General features: G+C 37.1%; 1 protein-coding gene across 2 annotated transcripts in view; it reads right to left on the bottom strand.

Moving 5' to 3' along the window:
• The window catches only part of PDGFD (platelet derived growth factor D), a 237,925-nt gene that overhangs the window by 17,695 nt on the left and 200,544 nt on the right, over positions 1-19,686 (bottom strand). For both annotated transcript variants that reach the window (XM_027095686.1, XM_027095685.1), the window contains exons 4-5: positions 12,894-12,956; positions 8,802-9,000 (exon numbers count right to left, since the gene is read on the bottom strand). In XM_027095686.1, the coding sequence (XP_026951487.1) occupies positions 8,802-9,000; positions 12,894-12,956 (262 nt within the window). The remainder of the gene's footprint in view (positions 1-8,801; positions 9,001-12,893; positions 12,957-19,686) is intronic.

Genomic DNA, 19,686 nt, shown 5'->3' with positions numbered 1-19,686 from the left:
AACTACTACCTAAATGAATCAAACTACTGATGGTTGTTGGGTTAGAATTGAAAAACTAGGGTTCTAGAACCAGCTCTATCAAGGATGAACTGTGATGCACGAAGATTGGCACCAAGACCCATGGGCTCTAGCAGCTGTGCCACATGGGGTAAAGGATGCCATCCAGAAGGCTGGCTCTCTGATACACATCTCAAGGTGCTCAGGAATATGTCTTTTGCCAAATGGGGAGTAGTCCCACAATCTGTTATGTAAAGTGCTTTATTATAAACTTGACTTTGATGTTACAACACTAGATTTATGGCACTTTATGTGGGGGTGGGAGGTAAGGGGAATATATAAATAATTGTAGTATTTTTATACCAAGCAACTAGGGGCTCTCAGCCTTCTTCAAGGTTCATAAATTTCCCAGGAGGAGTCTGTTCCTCTTTACGGACATTACAACCTCACTGTGATTTTCAGATTCCCTCTTCTATAAATTAGCACATAACTGTGAAAATGGTTTCCACATTTCAACCCCAATTTGCAAGTGCAAATAAGTCTGGAAAGAACAATTATCTTATAACTTTTAATGAGGCAATATCAGGGTATTTTAAACTTAAAATCATGAATCTCATGACTCCATTTGCTGGTTTAATTTCTGAAGAATGGAAACATTTACCACTTGTATTTATAGAAATTAACCTAAATCACAGTAAAATGTTCCCACTCAGACAATTCCTAATTGTCAGGGTTTAAAAACATTGTTAAGCAATGAGTGAATGGAAATTTACTGAGCACCTACTCAAGCCTCATGGAATTCTCATAACAAACTGTTATCTTAGAGACTACTATTCCCATTTGATAGATGTGGAAACTGAGATGCAGAAGAGTTGAATGACTTGCCTACAGTCACTGGACATATAGTAGGCACTTGACAAATACTTGCTGGAAAATGAATGGGTGAGTGCAAGGATAACTGCAAGGCATTGGATTAGGCCTGAAAGCAGCTGACACTATCATAAGGCAATTCTCTGAACTCTAGGGGGATGTATGAAGTACATCTATGCAATGAAAAATAAGAAAACAGGTTAGGAAATCAAGGAGATCTTTCTCTTGTCTCTCATTTATTAGACTATGAGTCTCTGAGCTTTACTCATTATTGGTTCCCCCACAGCATTGACTTTGCAGTCAACACACCCAGGTTCATGTCATGGCTCTCTACTTTACAGCTGTCGCTGAACCTTTCTGAATTTGTTTCTTTTATTAGATAAAATGGGAATAACAATACTCTTCTCCTGCCAAGAAATTCATTGAGCTTGAATGAGTTAAAAGTGTTTGAAGCAAGGTCCAGACTCTAGCTCTCAGTAGGTATGCCTCACATTAACCTTGAAATGAGTAAAACAGATCAATGAAGTAAGGTTAAGAACAGAATCACCTAAACCAGAAGTGGCTAAGATTCTGCAATTGGTGATCACTAAGGAAAGGAAGGTCATGTCCACCTTGATCGAAATGTCAGAAAACAATGATGATGTATTGTTTTTAGTTAAATTTCATGGGACGTAGCACTCAACACAGTCCTTTGCAAGTAGACACTTAATGAGCCAGATGTTCCAGCCCCAGCAGTTTCTGCATGAATGTGTGCTCTAGGAAGGGTATGCTCCCTCCTTAAGTCCATAGGGGCACTGAGCACAAGGATGCTGCAGAGGATTCCCAATGCTACACAGGTAAAAATGGGTACAGGAACTACAAGGCAAACCCATTCATCTTTAACAAGAGTGACTGTTGTGGAAAAGGCACATTTGTCCACCCAGACAGTAAAAGTTACCTATGGTTTTCTACTGCAAAATGGATTTCCTAAGCAATGTGCATTTGAATTATATGCCTAGATGGGAGGAATAACTTTGATGATGAGAGTGGGCTTAGGATATCCACAAAGATAGACAGCCACTATAGGAGAAAATCAGAGGCTGCAGTGGCAGTAAGAGAATAAACAACCAAAAAGGTCCTTGTCCCTGTGCTGAGATTTTCTTCAAACATTTTATGCGTGTGCCCTCATAGACACATGTGACACTATAAATGATAATATGGTTTTATTAATGCTTGCTGGCAAACTGAATGAGTAGGGAATCTAGTTACTTACAAATCATATGGGTTATAAAGAGTGGCTAAAATCTAAAAAATAAGCTTTAAAAAGGAAATGTCCAAAAAGCAAAAGGGTGCCAGAAATTTCTGGGTAAATATATCATAGAAAAGTTTAGTACTTGGCAATTATTTTGTAAACTTTTAATGAGTTTACTGATTATACAGATACTTAAATATGACAATATTTGGATACTCTGTAGGAGGCTCTCCAGATTACTGATGCTTATCTAAGAGCCTTACAAGGAAGAGAGCAAGGTCCACAGAAATACCTTGGTTCTGTGCAGAGTTCTGTATTCAAGTAATAATAATAGCTAGCATTTATTGAGGGCCCACTAGGAGTTGTATACTCTGCTATTATTAATCCTCACATGACTTTGCAAAGTTGTTATAATTAGAGTCATTTTACCAAATGGAGAAAACACAGGCTCAGAGGTCTGCACATAACTCTCCAAGGCCACCATTAGTACCTGAGTTAGAATTTTATTATAAGCTTACTTGACTCCAAAGTCCATGCTCTTTCCACTATCACATTCTTTCTTTTGCTCTATTTCTATCAAATTTATGGTAAACAATTTTAATATTGATAAAGAAAGCTTTTACTTGGTACATACCACATGGTTCAGGAAACTCAGTGAAGCTAACCCTTATTCAACACAAGAAATTAGAAAAAGAAATCCATTTGATTTAACGTCTGTAGTACCTCTGTTTGTTTAATTTACCAATAGATAGTTACAGAAGGATATCTCAAGAGTGACTTGTCTGATTCATCACTAGCGTCAGACAAGGGCTTTCTGCAAATTCTCACCCAGATATCAAATAGGCAGAGAGAGAAAGTAGTAAGCATTCAATTTACTGTGACTTTAGGTCATTTCTAAAATATGTTCATATCTTAATACACTCTGAAATTATTTCCTACATTCTAAATTGTTTTTAAATTATTTTTATGGGCAACTTCTACCAAATATTCACAAAAAAGAACATTTATAAAAAAACATGTTAAGCAACAGATATCATGAGGTGTATCTGCTTAAATTTTTAAGTGTACAGTATTATTAACCATGAGCACAGTGTTGTGCAGCAGACCTTTAGCAATTTTTCATCTTGCATGACTGAAACTTTATACCCATTGAATGACATCTCCAGAGCAAGATTTGGCTCTTTCTAGTTAGTATGACAAAGGGCATGACAAAGAAACAGCAATAAATGACTAAGTTAAAAATAAAAGATATTTGTATCTAAGAGAATTTAGAACCAATTCAAACATTTTATATGAAACATATTTATTTCATTTACTCATCAGCTTCTTATGACAGTTGTTTACAAATAAACAGTTTTCAAATTAAAGAATCAAGTGTTTTAGATCTTACAGCAAAATAATGTCATGTAAGAAATCACAAATTGATATTAGATCCTGGGAAATGGGTTGGTAACTGTCCCAGAGTTACATCATCTAAGCATTTAGAGTCTGTGAAAATCATATATTTCAAACTCTGTCATTTGGACTCAATTTAATTTCAGTATGTTTGCTTCACTCAATATTAAATTACTGATTTTTTAAAGAGGAATGCACATCAAATTTGGCCCCTGCATCAAAAAATGGCAACTCAGGGGCTTCCCTGGTGGCGCAGTGGTTGAGAATCTGCCTGCCAATGCAGGGGACACGGGTTCAAGCCCTGGTCTGGGAAGATCCCACATGCCACGGAGCAACTACGCCCGTGAGCCACAATTACTGAGCCTGTGCATTTGGAGCCTGTGTTCCGCAACGAGAGGCCGCGACAGTGAGAGGCCCGCGCACCATGATGAAGCGTGGCCCCCGCTTGCTACAACTAGAGAAAGACCTCGCACAGGAGCGAAGACCCAACACAGCCAACAATAAATAAAAAATAAATAAATAAATGGCGACTTGCTCAACATTAAAGAAACAAAAAACCCAATCAAAAAATGGGCAGAAGACCTAAATAGACATTTCTCCAAAGAAGACATACATATGGCTAAGAGGCACATGAAAAGCTGCTCAACATCACTAGTTATTAGAGAAATGCAAATCAAAACTACAGTGAGGTATCACCTCACACCAGTTAGAATGGGCATCGTCAGAAAATCTACAAACAACAAATGCTGGAGAGGGTGTGGAGAAAAGGGAACCCTCTTGCACTGTTGCTGGGAATGTAAACTGATACAGCCCCTATGGAGGTTCCTTAAAAAACTAAAAATAGAATTACCATATGACCCAATAATCCCACTACTGGGCATATACCCAGAGAAAACCATAATTCAAAAACACACATGCACCCCAATGTTCATTGCAGCACTATTTACAACAGCCAGGTAATGGAAGCAACCTAAATGCCCATTAACAGACGAATGGACAAAGAAGATGTGGTACATATATACAATGGAATATTACTCAACCATAAAAAGGAACGAAATTGGGTCATTTGTAGAGAGGTGGATAGACCTAGAGACTGTCATACAGAGTGAAGTAAGTCAGAAAGAGAAAAACAAATATCATATATTAATGCATATATATGGAATCTAGAAAAATGGTACAGATGAACCAGTTTGCAAGGCAGAAATAGAGACACAGATGTAGAGAACAAATGTATGGACACCAAGGGGGGAAAGCCAGGGCGGGGTGGTGGTGGTGGTGGTGGTGGTGGGATGAACTAGGAGATTGGGATTGACATGTATACACTAATATGTATCAAATAGATAACTAATAAGAACCTGCTATATAAAAAAATAAAATTAAATAAAATTTAAAAAGAAATGGCAACTCTGGGGAAAATTGTATTTTTGTCAAGCATTACTGTAGTTCAAAACTATTAAGTTGGAGTGCCTCAACAATTATATCCATATTTTAATCACAACACAAACTGTGAGAACAGGTTTTCTTCTTGCTGTTATGTGTTGGATTTTTCTATGGCAAACACACCATCATTCAGGAAAGTCAAGCTCTCCTGGAATAAGTAAAAGACTGCATCTCAGTTACATTGTTAATCTCCATAAATGACCACTCAATTAATGCCCAGTCTAGTAGAGTTTAAGGCCGATAGTTTTTCAATGTAGAGATGTCACATTTCATGCTATATACTTGACTAAATATACATTGCTACCAAGTTCAAAGTATTGTGTTTTAAAGGAATTGCAGTGTAACTTCAGTTAAACCACAGTGGTCATGCAATGATTCAGAGAGTGATTACATAGTTTGTAGAACATCCATATAATATTTTACCTAATTATGTGCAAATTTACTATGTTATTGTCATGTTCATCAGAAGAAGTAAATACAACTTGAATTTCAAACGACTTTTTTTTTTAAACTTTTGGGCAGCTTTGAGGTTGAAGGCATGGGGTTGAAATCATTGGCAAAAACTGGGTTTTGGAACTGTACTTATCTACAGAGTTCAATTATCCATGCTACCCTTTTCTCCATTACCCCCTAGGAAACTGAAAGTTGGATATATTAACTTGTCCTATTATCATCAGTCCAGAAGGTTTTACAGACAGGTTTGTGCTTATCTATTACTTGTGAATTTGAAAAAAGTGGACCTTATACGCTGAAGTTCTGGCTTCAATACTTGGCAAAGTTATGTCTCTTTTCTCTCCCTCTTCTCCCTAAACTTTTACTGTCCTCTTGCTTCTCATTTTCAAGTCTCTTCTTAAGGAGAACTAAAAACTCAGTTACCTAATCTTTCTTCAAATAACAGTAGAAGCAAAGCATAAAATTTAATTTTATTAACTGTTTTCTACTTCATTACATAAGTTCTTCACCTAGTGTGTTTGTGCTTTATTTTAGAGTTTATAAAATTTTGTGATTTATATATTCACATTCAAGGGTCATCTTAGAATCCTGTTCTTTGGTATCATGAAAAATGCTACTTTTGATCAGTCTGGGTAAATCAGAAGAATGGATGCTCAATAGATATTCAAAATATATAAAACAAAGATATAACAAAATATCTTTGTTTCTGTACAACAAGATTATTATACTGATAGTAGAAAACTTTTTTAGGGATCCTATAAAGTTCACATTTTATTTGACACCTAATGGACCTCCATCATCTATAACTACTTTTTGGTTTTCACTCTTTTATTCACTGTCCCCTTTCTTATACATCAGTATACAAACCATGAATTTGTACTTTTAAGTTCTAAAAGCTGAAAATAACAGCTGAAATATTAAACCTGACTTCCTTTGCTTTTGTGATACAGGCAGGTGGTTCAGCATCAGTGGAATGATAAACAATTAAATCAGCACAGTTATGCAAGTGCAGAGACAGTGGTGGCTTGCCAGTGTTAAATGAAAGGGTACAGACCTGCCTTAGGGCCATTTTAAACAAGAGTTTAAGAAATGAAATCTAAGCCAACAGGGGAGAGAAATGTTTACACTGTTAGAAATAAGTAGAATGGTGCCTTGAATGTTCTAGTAAGGTTATTTCAGTAACCAAAGGCATTCTTAATAAAGCTACAATCCTTGGTCTATGGGGTGGGTTTCTATAAATGTTAGAAATACACTAATACTGAATAATTAATATCTTCAATTCCACAAACATTAACTGAGCAGCTAAAATGTGTCAGAGTCTGTGCCAATTTACTGGAGATATAGGATGAACCATCTCTCAACCCTGGCTGCCTCTAAGGATCAGTCTCAATCTCCTAGTAGCCATAAAATAATATCAATACCCCAGCCTCGCCCTCAGAGATTCTGAGTCATTGTGACTGGGATAGGACTAGGCACCCGTAGTTTTTTAAAGCTCCCCAGGTGACTTAATATTCAGCAAGAGTTGAAACCGTTAGGTCCTAGGCTCTCATATTCCCTTAGAAAAATACAAATAGCAATGCAGTAGTAGGACAAATAAATGCTGTGGCATCTCAAGTACTCCAAACTTTTTCAACATTTCTTGAGCAAGTACTATGTGCCAAGTGCTTTTGATGGCACCCCTAACAATTCCTGAAAGTAGGTGTTATCATACACACATTGTCAATGAAGACACTGAGGCTCAGGAAGAGTCAGTGACTTGCAAAAAAAATCACAGAACTTCTAAGTGGCAGGGTTAGGCTTTGAACCAAGACACCTTGCCTCCAACTCAACATAGTATCTGGGGAAAAATAAGTAATGAATTTAGGTGATTTTTAAATTTTAATACTTCAAACAAATAGGTGTCAAGAAGGGCTGCCCCTCAAGTAGCTATAGTGGTTAAGATACTTGAAGACAGAGTCAGATTTTATCATTTCTTTCTCCAATACCATTTTTAATATTTTTTTCTGGGGTTTTCAAAACATAGTGAGTATTTTATTTTCCTTCAGGTTGACCTAGTAGAGATCCAAAGACAGCAACGCTTTATGGAAAAGCCATTTCTTCTCTGAGTTGAATACAATGTGAGCCCTGGGAAAATTCGATTTGAGAGTTACACTGATCTACATATGATATATCTACATAACATCAGGGCCACCAGTGACTCTGTTGTCCCCACTTAGCTGTGCACTTTAAGTATATAAGATTATGACCTAAGCCATAAGCAGCAGACCCAGGCAGGAGTTAACTAACTAGTCATTTCAGCCTACATGTTTTAATATGTTGTCCTTACCAATATAAACATTATCTACAAAAGGGCCCTGGGTTCCTTTTAATTCCTGAAAGTACCCATGTTATTACAAAGTACAGGAAACAAGTTGTATTGTACTAAATACCTTTATATCTATGATGCAAGCCAGCCTTACAAGACTTGTAGAGAAAGTTTAAGTAATAACAAATCTTAAACATAACAGACTAGAAATTATAGTTTTATTCAATGAGGTAATTACAAGTTATTTCTATATTAATTTGAGTTAAACATTCAAATAAACATCCATGTCCTAAGGTCATATCACTCAGATGTAGTACTAGGATACCTATTTTTTAAGAGTGTAAGTATTACTGTTTTAACTCATGATGTTTTAATTCTGCCTGAATATTCCTTTCTTCTCCCTTCATTTTGCTTTCCTGAACCTTCCAGATGAATGTGTGCCCTCACACTTACTTGTCCAAAATAGCCCAGATATTGGTTTCTTCCTTGAGACATTTATATCCTATGAACCACCAAGGGCACAAAGCACATAGTAGGACCTCATAAAAAATTTCAGAATGGACATTGAATGAATAGAGTGAAATCTTCCAGAGTTTTGACCATTACTTTACGAGAAGCCTCTCCTGCCAACAATGACTGAGTCCCGGGCTAATTCAACATTCATATCCATCAGAGAGGCACAGGGGACTGTTACACAGGCACTGCCATTGGAGGCAAGAGAGCATGACTCTCCTTTCCTCTCCATTGCCATGCAGCCTTTGAAGAGTTATTTACCTTCCCTGACTTTGGTTGCCTCTACTGTTTACGGTGGGACTGATAATGCCTTACTTGCCAAGAAGCACAAAGTTGGTCCAGATGATTTTATAAAGTCTTTTCTAGCTCCAAACTATGACAGATCTTTGACTGAATCAAACCTTTCTTAGCCCCATACAAACAACACAGTTTGGACAAAACACAGAACATCATTTGAAGGTGCTGTGTAAAAGATATGTGATAATGAACTAACAGTAATCATCTGATGTAAGTGAATTAACTACATTGCATTGCAAATTCTTACTTATTACTATTAGCACTTTTATCTGCTTATGAAGAACCTTATTTGTTTCTTACCTTTTGACTTCCTGTCATGATATGACCTGCCTCGATAATGAGGGGTGTCCAAATACAGATTCTCAAGATCTTCTTGCCATGATTCAGGATTGAAGTGCTTGAGCAGATCTTCCACAGTATCAAATTCTGCAATTGTTTTGTCCAGAGTATCCGCAGTGAGAGTGGGGTCCGTTACTGATGGAGAGTGATAGGATACCCCCTAAGAGTGACATACAGCTCAGTGTACTCAGAAAAAGTCCATTGCTATGAAATACAAGAGTCACACAACCATATGGAAGGAACATAAACAGACTTCTGATTACAAGACATCATGTACATAAATATCATGCTAAGCCACTGTGCCATAGTCTTGCTATATTCCTAAATAAGAACAATTAAGTGGTAAATCATAGTCATTCACTTTTTTGCAAATCAAAACCCGGAAGGTCATAAAACATCCAGGTCATCTGAATTGTAATCATTAAAAAAAAAATACTAGCTAAATGGAAATATCAAAATAAGTCATCCAATTTCTTGGTCCAAAGTCTCAAATCATCATATCCATATCAACAAATAATGGTGAGCAGGTAAATTCTGAACTCCTTTCCATGCAAATGTTGAATAATCCATTCATTCTCTCCATTTAGCCTCAGTGTCCTATCTTTGTAGCTCACCTAGCATTGTAGACGTTCTTTGAACAGGGTTTAAATTTACTCTGGAGACATCTTGATAAAATTTGGCACTTTAACCAGCTTACTAACTGTCAACAAGGATAATAAGCCATGAAACTGGCCCCCTTGACCTAAGAGTAGAAGATTCACATGTGTGTGTGTGCATTTTTTTTAACATCTTTATTGGAGTATAATTGCTTTACAATGGTGTGTTAGTTTCTGCTTTATAACAAAGTGAAGCAGCTATACATATACATATATCCCCATATCTCCTCTCTCTTGCATCTCCCTCCCACCTTCCCTATCCCACCCCTCTAGATGGTCACAAAGCACTGAGCTGATCTCCCTGCGCTATGTGGCTGCTTCCCACTAGCTAACTGTTTTACATTTGGTAGTGTATATATGTCCATGCCATTCTCTCACTTCGTCCCAGCTTCCCCTTCCCCCTCCCCGTGTGTGTGTGCATTTTAAGTGCTATAGTTTGTGAGGGATCCCAGCTGCCATTTAAACATTCTCAGGAATACTCTTCAAATGGGGAATGCAACATCATTAAAAGTCTGGAAGGGATTATGTATTTTGCCATGGAATACACCCCCACTTAAGTTTCCAAGCACTTACTTCACTAACCCTTGTAAAATCTAGAGGTAAATGAGCCATGTAGCAAACATCTCTGTAAAACTTCATGACCCATTAACAAGGAAATGGAAAGCACGTAGTCTCCAATGATTTCTAAATGTCTTTAAAGAAACTGCCAAACAAATAAGATCCCCCAAGGGCAAATATCTCATATCTCTACAGGAAAAATAGAGATTAACGAAAACTTGCATTTCTGAAACTCAGCTGCATTCCTATTGAGAAATAATATGCCTATGCATTATAGAGTCCCAGACAGTACACTCTCAGGTGACACATTTTCTTTTTAGCCAATCAAGATCCAAAAGTCCCCAAAAGGATCACTTGCTCTTAGGGGGACAGTCTTTCTTTAGCAAAACTAAGAGGTTTTATAAAAGCATAACCCACCATTGGTGTAATTTAGGAGATTTCAAACATGCCCTGTAGGGAAAGGGAGTAGGTGGCAGACGGGGTTTGGGGAGTAGCGTGTGAGACATGAGATAGACTGCTGAAGGTATCAGGCCAGCTCCTTAATCTTGGAGTGTGTTTGTGTGTGTGTGTATGTGTGTGTGTGTGTGTGTGTGTGTGTGATAGAAGCTGAACCCTGATTGAAGCACATCACTTCTGATTTTCAGATCCCTCTTGGCATCCTATGCTAAAGGCGGCTAAATTTATGATTCAGTAACAAAATTCCAAATTCCCATTCAACTTTGTATTGCCTGGATCTACAGTCTACCTGGCTCATACACAACAGATTATTTACAATTAGCTTTGTATCATGTGGGTCTAAGAACAAAATGAGCTGGCCAAAGTTAGGTGCATGGCAGCATATGAAAGCTTTGAAATTAAAATTCTTCCCTCTTTTTTGAAACAAAAGCAGGAATGTTAATCAAGCCATTCAGACACAAGCATAAGCTACTTAAATGGCTCTGAGGAAGGAGGAGGAGGGAGTCTAGTCTCTTCTAACATTAGTCTGAAGAGCAAATCCAAACCATAGGTAAAATGTAAAAGGGTCCTTGTGTGTGAGTTTTACTGCTCTTTTCAAGTTTTGACTTGAAACACTAATGATATTTAAGAAAATATTTATGAGTGACTAGGTGATCTAATCAACCCAAGAGAATATTTTTGTTTCCGAGGCAATTATATAAGAACTATTTTTGAGAGAAATACTAGTTGGGTGTGCCTCTTTCAATTGCACTGTAAATTTGATCTCATCCAGCTTTTGTTTTATGTTTGTAAAATCAATTTTAAAGCTAAGTGAATTACTTTTAAAGTAATGATAAAAATCTGTAAAAATGTTCTGAAAACTGTAAACTGGTTTCAACAAAAATAAAGAATGGTTTATACAGAAGTGAATGGTAGGTCCAAAGGCCCTTGCTCCTACTCCAGAAGGTTCTTGAAAATCAGAATGCTGAGAAAAGAAGCTAGGTCTCCCTGGTCTTTCTAGAGGACTCAGCAGAACCTGGACTTGGAACGCAACCCAGAAGAGTTTCCAATGGATTTGGACCTAGTGCTGAGCTTCCACAGATGCACCAAATGGACAGGACAATCGTCTTTAAGAGGGCCTGGATTATCCTGAATCAGTGAAGGGTCCTTTAAACTTGATTTCTGCCCTTTGGGCAGGAATGATTAGATAACCCTGAGCTATCATGTACAAGATACTTGAGAAGCCAGAGGATCTCCTGACAGAATAGACCACTATGTCCTGAATGGCAAAAGCTACCACTGGCATGTACCTTGAATTGTCAGTCTTGGGCTGCTAACTGCCCACACCTCTTGCCTAGCCTCCCAGCTCCTCAGTATTACCTGCCTTATTTTAATTTTCACCTTCCTGACAATGATTGTCTATACTCAGCTAGGTTCACAGCATGCATTCTTGACCATCAGAAACGAACAAAACACTCTTAATATCACCATTAGAGACCTCACTGATCTCGATCAGATCATGTTCTAGTTCACCAGCCACACCAGGTGAATTAAATAGTCACAGAATCCATAGCTGAAGAAATCCTGGCATCTGAGGGAATTTTTAAAAATTCCCTCCAAGAACAAAAGAGAGAACATCACTTCTGGAAAAAAAAAATCAACTCTGACTCAGCCACACTAACCCACCTTAGAACCATGGACAATCTTTCTCCATGCTCTTAATCTTTTAATGAACAACTGCATTTATTATCTTGCAGTTTATTGCTACATAAGTGCTACCCATAAGATTGGTGAAAACAAAGTCTGCTCTTTCTGTACAAAGTAGATAAGTATACAGAATACTGGGAAATGACTAAATCTGGAGGGAAAAAAATGGAGCATGAACCATTTTATAGTTTCAGGGTGAGTTATGTTTTATTTCCAAGCCACATAGAACACAAGCCTGGCTTGCACTTAAGTTATGTTACCATAAACATGGATTTTTCACATCTGAATAGATCCTTGAAAATGCAAAGGTTAACGGCGTCCCCTGGAATATTCAAAAAACTATTTCAAAATTCCCCACCTGAGCTTGGGCCCTGAACTGTTTCACACCTTTGATATGTCTGGACAGTCCTTTAGTTGCAATGTTCTCCTTTGAAATTGATAAATATTTAAGTCATTGTCTATCCTGTGTTCCTACAAGGGGTACTGACATTTCCTGGAAACCTTTCTGAAAGAGGAGAAAAAAGGGCATCTGACATAGCTCACTATAACCTAAAAGAAATGGAAGAACACATCATGTTTGAGACCTGGCTTTGGGTCCAGCCATAGATACTTCATGCAGCTGAAGTCATCCCAGGGTTGACCTTAGCTACTACTCCATCAGTTGTCTTTGCAGGCAACAGAAAAATAAATTACTTACTGAGATTGAGCTTGTGACTGATTCCCAATTGGTCTCTGAGGCTGCTGCGGGTTGGAAATCTTCCTGGAAGGCAAAGAAACATCCATGCGAGTAAGGCAAACCTCTGTTCAATTCATTACATGCACAGTTTCATCTCAGCCATCTGAATCTTCTTCCAACTAAGTGACAACAGGAATACAGGCTACATTACTGCTGAACAGGTCACCATCTGTCTTAAGCACCTCTCCTCAAGAACCCTTGTCATTCAAGACACGGACAACTGCATTCACATTTACTTATAAACACTGGCAAAATGAAAAAACGTGGGGACAGGAGTTCACCTTTTTTGTTGTTGTTGTTTTTGTTTTTGTTGGCAGTACGCGGGCCTCTCACTGTTGTGGCCTCTCCTGTTGCAGAGCACAGGCTCCGGATACGCAGGCTCAGCGGCCATGGCTCACGGGCCCAGCCACTCCGCGGCATGTGGGATCTTCCCAGACCGGGGCACGAACCCATGTCCCCTGCATTGGAAGGCGGACTCTCAACCACTGAGCCACCAGGAAAGCCCAGGAGTTCAAATTTTAACTCAGCCATCTACCGACTGTGTGACCTCAGGCAATCTACTCTCCTCCCTTCCTCTTCTGTAAAAGGCTGGTATGGGATGCTTAAATTACAGGGCTGTTTTGAGAATTCAATGCATTAGTTATGTAATTATAACTAGCACTTAAAATGCTTAATAAAGAGTAATGATAATTATTGTCAGTATTAATGGTTTTTTGGTTTGAACTAGGCTCTGCATCACTTTCAATCAGGAAGACTGGGGTGGGGGGGGAGAAGAAAATGGCCATGGGAGGGACAAAGTACTACCCACTCAAGAAAAGAAAGTAGAGAGCAGACCTGAGAAAGTTAGTTACCTCAGAAGTCTTAAAGGATTTGTGACCTCAGGGAAAGAAACTTCTCTTATAAGGCAAACTTCTTTCTGATTTGTCTGTAAGTTTCATGTTAATTACCCTAGTAGCAGTAAGTTTTAAAAACATAATGGGAAGGAAAGCTGATCCTATCATTTTTACAAGTCACAGTTGGTTTCTTGACCCTGATGAAATAAATCACCTTGGTTAATTTCTTCCAGCCTGATCAGGGAGTAGGAGGTATTTTAAGATGATGCTGATAAAAAATTCAGCCACTCAAATCTGACAGCTTATACACCCAAGTATACTGAATGAGAGCTAAGTACCAGGTCTAAATTTCATTAGCATTTTGAGAAGCCGGAAATGTATTTATTAAGTGCTCATGATGAAACTGGTTTATATATAAATGTCTACGTTGAAGAAATTTTAGTTGTTTACCAGAGGGAACTAAGGCAAATGTGGGCTTCAAGGAATGAACATCTATTAAAAACTGGCTGGACATCACTATTCTAATTTCAACCTCAGGGAAGGGAGGAAAGAAAGAGAAAATGTGGTCTCTGCATCCTGCAAGACAGAATACATGTGAAAAGGGCACTGAATTCTCACAGAAGAATGTGTGCAAACAAATGGAGGTTGGCATTTATATGAGTCTTCATAAACTGGTAAACAGGTGAAAAAAGCAAGAAAGCCAATGGCTTCCCCCTGTCTTGAAGAGACTATTGGTGGGAGAACATATTCCAGATAAGAAACTGGGACATGAACAATTCTCAGATCAGAGAATTTTCATTTTTACTCATTCATTATATATTTGTTAATCATCTACTGTGATACATTCTAAGCTGAGGGTAGAATCACAAGGAAATAAGAAACTATACTTGTCCTCATGGAGTTTAAAATGTAGACACATAAACAGGTGAACAAACTCATGCAGGTGCTAATACTAATCAGGATACCACAGGCAGTAAAAAATTCTACATGCAGAGGAAGTGGGCTTTAGAAAAATTTTGCATAAGGAGGTGACTGGAGCTGAGTCTTGTAGATTCATAAGTAGATAAGTAAGTAGATGGTTGTTTGCAAGAAAGGTGGAGTAGAAGACTCAGTCAAAAAGAGAGAGATCTAGACAATGTGAGGAAAGCATACAGAAAAAGTAGCAAGTTGATGGGGAAAGTTAATGAGTCGTGTTGGACATAAAGTGTTTGAGGTGCTTATACAATGTCCAGATAGAGATGTTCAGGAATCCATTTGTTACATGAGAATGGACCTCATGAGCGAGTCTTGAACTTGAGATATACATTTGGGAATCATCAGAATAAAGATGGCTGATGTATATAACATTGTGTAATTAATTAAAGCAAGTAATGGATTATATCAACAACATATGAAAATCAGAAGAGAGACAGTCTTAAAATCTTGGAAGTGAAAAGAATTTTTAGGATTATCTAGTCCAATCTTCATTTTAATTATTAGAAAACCAATTCTCAGAGAGATAAATGGTGTGCTCTTTATCACATAGCCTTCTTCTGGGAATGCTTGGACCAGCAAAACCCATTCCTCAGTACAAACTGTGTGGTGATCTTTCACATCATTACAGCTAGCTTGGATAATTGTATGCCTGAGGGAAAAAGATGGAACAGAGTCCAAAAAGGGAATCAATAGAAAAGCAGGAAAGGAATAAAGCAGAGCATTGGTAGAAGGTTCTATGTAACTTCTATAAGTATTATAAGATAGGGGTCCAATTTCATTCTTTTGCATTTAAATATCTAGTTTTCCCAGCACCATTTATTGAAGACTATCTTCTTCACTATCTGGGCTACAGGATTCTAACCAGAAACTTTAACAGGCACAAATGATAAAGGATTTCATTAAATCCTAGATAAAATGTAAATTTATCTTCTCTAAGGAACATGAATATTAGACATTTAAAAGAAACCAACTATCTTTTACCTTATTTCAAAAGTTTGCCATTATTTATAAATGACATTTAAAATAAGCTTATAAAAGGGAATGATATCCCTTATAAAAATAAAATACAGAAACTCCAAACTTTAGCCCTGAATGGAGAATCTCTCCATGTGAAGGAACACAGCAATTTTACTTTCTAAATCTATCCTCACTATGATTATTCTCATCTCTTCCTCCATAACCTCCCAAATCCAAGATACCAGTAAATCTGCCAACTGCCTGTTAACTTTCTCCATGCTTCTACCTTTCTCCGTAGAGTCCACATTCCACATGGCAGCTGGAATTATCTTTTTTTCCCAGCTTTATTGAGAAATAATTGAGATAAAACATTGTGTAAGTTTAAAGTATATAATGTGATAATTTGATAATATGTATATATTGCTAAATGATTACCACAATAAGGTTAACACATCCATCAACCCACATAATTACAAGTGTGTGTGTGTATATGTGTGTGTGTGTGCGTGTGTGTGTGTGAAAGAGAGTGTGTGATGAGAACATTTAAGATCTATTCTCTTAGCAACTTTCAAGTACACAATACAGCAGTCACCATGTATTAGATCCCTAGGACTTATTCATCTTATAGCTAGAAGTCCGTACCAACATCTCACCATTTCCCCAACCCTTCTGCCCCTCAGCAACCACCACTCTACTCTGTTTCTATGTGAATTTCATTTGTTTTTTTAAAGATTTCACATATAAGTGAGATTATACAGTTTTTATCTTTTTTTACTTAGTTCACCCAGGATAATGTCCTCAAGGTCCATCCATGTTGTCACAAATGCAGGATTTCCTTCTTTATTGTGGTTAAAAAAAAAATATATATATATATATATATATATATACATATAAAATGTAAAATATATATAATATATACAACATACATATATATAACTTATATATATCATATTTTCTTTATCCATTCATCTATCAATGGACACTTATGTTGTTTCCATGTCTTAGCTATTGTGAATAATGCAATAAATGTGGGGTTGCAGATCTCTCTTCAATATAGTGATTTCATTTCCTTCGGATATATATCCAGAAGTGGAATTGCTGGATCATATGGTAGTTCTACTTTTAATTTTTCAGGAACCTCCATACTGTTTTTTATAGTGACTGCACCAATTTACATTCCCACCAAAAGTGCATTAGGGTTTCCTTTACTCCACATCCTCAACAACAGTTGTTATCTCTTGTCTTTTTTATAATAGTCATCCTAATAGGTGGGAGGTAATATCTCATTGTGGTTTTGATTTGCATTTCCCTGATGACTAGTGATCGTAAGCATATTTTCATGTACCTGTTGACCATTTATATGCCTTTGGATAAAATGTTTATTCAGGTTCTCTGCCCATTTTTAAATCAGATTATTTGGGTCTTTTTTTTTTTGCTAGCGAGTTGTATGAGTTCTTTATATATTTTTGATATTAACTTCTTATCAGATAAGTAGTTTGCAAATATTTTCTCCCATTCTACAGGTTGCATTTTCATTCTGTTGATTGTTTCTTTTGCTGTGTAGAAGCTTTTTATTTTGATGTAGTCCAACTGCTTATTTTTACATATATTGCCTTTGCTTTTGTTGTCATATCAAAAAAAATCATTGCTAAGACCAATAGCAAGGAGCTTTTCCCCTATGTTTTCTTCTAGGAGTTTTATGGTTTCAGATCTTACATTTAAGTCTTTAATCTATATTTAGTTAGTTTTTGTGAGTAGTGTAAGATCGGGGTCCAATTTCATTCTTTTGTATTTGCATATCTAGTTTTCCCAGCACCATTTCTTGAAGACTGTTTTTCCTCTATTGAGTATTCTTGATGCCAGTGTGAGATACTGATTTATTTCTTGGCTCTCGATTCTATTTCATTGATATCTTTTTAAACTGTAAATCAAGTCACTTTTGTCTTCTGCTTAAAACAGTCCAATAGCTTTCCATTGCACTCAGGATCTGGTTTTATAAGAGCTGACCACTGCTTGCCTCATCTCCTGGTGTCCTTCTCTGATTTGATGTTCTACAATTCTCACTAACTCCTCTCTCACTGCACTGGCCTTCTTACAATCTTTCAAATAACACTCCAAGCTTCTTCTCCCTTTGGACCTAAATTTGTTGTTGGCTGGGATGCCCTTTCTCCAGGTCTTCAGTGACTGGTTCCTCATCAGTTGGTTCTCTGTTCAAGTATCATATATTTAGAGAACGACCTTTGAACGCTCTATTTAAAATACTCCCACTCTTTGTCACTCTATTCACGTAACCGGCTTAATCTTCATTAAAGCATTTATGATGAACAGAAATGATTTTATATTTGTTTTATTGCTGATTATCTCTTTCCCCAACTAGAAAGTATGCTCTTGAATGGCAGGGACCTTGTTTATTGTTCTCCATTCTATCCCAAGTTCCTAGCTAATTTTGGTACAGACTCCAACTTCTCTGGTCCCCAGCGTGCTTTCAGGAAAGTCGTTCAGCTGCTACCCCCCAGTATAGGCAAGCAATACAGATGGTCCTCAACTTAAGATGGTTCGACTTTATGATGGTGCAAAAGTGATATGCATTCAGTAAAAACTGCACTTTAAATTTTGATCTTTTCCCCAACTAGCAATATGTGGTATGGGTATACTCTCTCCCAGTCATCCACGAGATCACGAGGGTAAACAACTAACACACTACAACCATTCTGTACCCATACAGTCATGCTGTTTTTCATTTTCAGTACAGTATTCAATAAATTTCATGAGATACTCAACACTTTATTATAAAATAGGCTTTGTGTTAGATGATTTTGCCCAACAATAAGCTAATGTATGTTCTGAGCATGTTTAAGGTAGGTTAAGCTAAGCTACAATGTTTGGTAGATGAGATGTATTAAATGCATTTTCGACTTATGATATTTTCAACAGGTTTCAACCTTGTCAGAAGTCGAGGAAGATCTGTAGTTTATAACCAGAGTCCTTTCTGAGCAGTTGGTGCCTATGTCATACTATTTGTTACATACTTTTAATATCATCCTGCGTAGACTGCTAGTTTTTCGAGCTGCAGTTTAATGAAAGACAAACTCCTTTTTCATGGGTGCTGAAAGGCACTGCCCTTAGCATCTTTAAGAAATGCTAAAATGGAACAGTGAATAATCATTTAAAATGTATCAAAACAGTCCAGCTTACAAAAACATATTTCTGTTCTTTGTTACAGCAAATTCCAGTAAGTGCTTTAAAAGCTATGTCCCATTCTTCTGAGGAGAGAGAACTGTTTGCTAGGTCCAAGAAGTCAGGACAAATTCAGCCCTTGATTTCCTTAGCTCTTGCTCCTGAAAGGCAGTATGTTCCATCCTAGAAGAAAGGAGCTGATATTTTGGCTATTTTGTTCCCTCAGTCCATGTAGGAATCTTAGCCCTTTGGTGCTGTGGGTACCTTACTGAGGTCATCTAGGGTCCAATGCCCTCACTTGAGAGACAAGCAAACTGATGGTCAAAGAGAAAATGGCCCATCATCCCCAAACTAATTAATTATTACTGGAGTCAGAACTAGAACTCAATAAGCTATTGTGTATGTCTTAGTCACATGCTCTTTCCAATCCACCAAATAATGACATGTATCACTCTATAATTATAGGCATCTTAATCTGCACTGCCTTAATCTAATAAGAATTAATTTATATCACTATAAATTATAATAACTTACTTTCAGCTCATGTCCTCACATTAAAATAGTTCCTAATTATATGTTGGCAGTGAAATTCATTATTTGGCATTTTGAAATGAAACTCCCTCATTCTCTGCATTTTACTATTTGGAGTAGTATTGAAAACATAGATATGATTCTCAGATCTTCACTTTTTAAACAGCTTAGTATGCATAGTTTGGTTTGTATAAGAAAAAGTGTTATAGACTAGAAAGTTGGGGAGGTATGTAAAAATAAAATCTTAAAAGTACTGCATAAAATGCAGATAAATATTTATA

This window comes from Aethalodelphis obliquidens, unplaced genomic scaffold (genome assembly GCF_003676395.1).
Source record: "Aethalodelphis obliquidens isolate GAN/ISIS:26980383/991018 unplaced genomic scaffold, ASM367639v1 scaffold93, whole genome shotgun sequence".
Lineage (NCBI taxonomy): Eukaryota > Metazoa > Chordata > Mammalia > Artiodactyla > Delphinidae > Aethalodelphis > Aethalodelphis obliquidens.
This window is presented reverse-complemented; position numbering and strand designations above follow the sequence as displayed.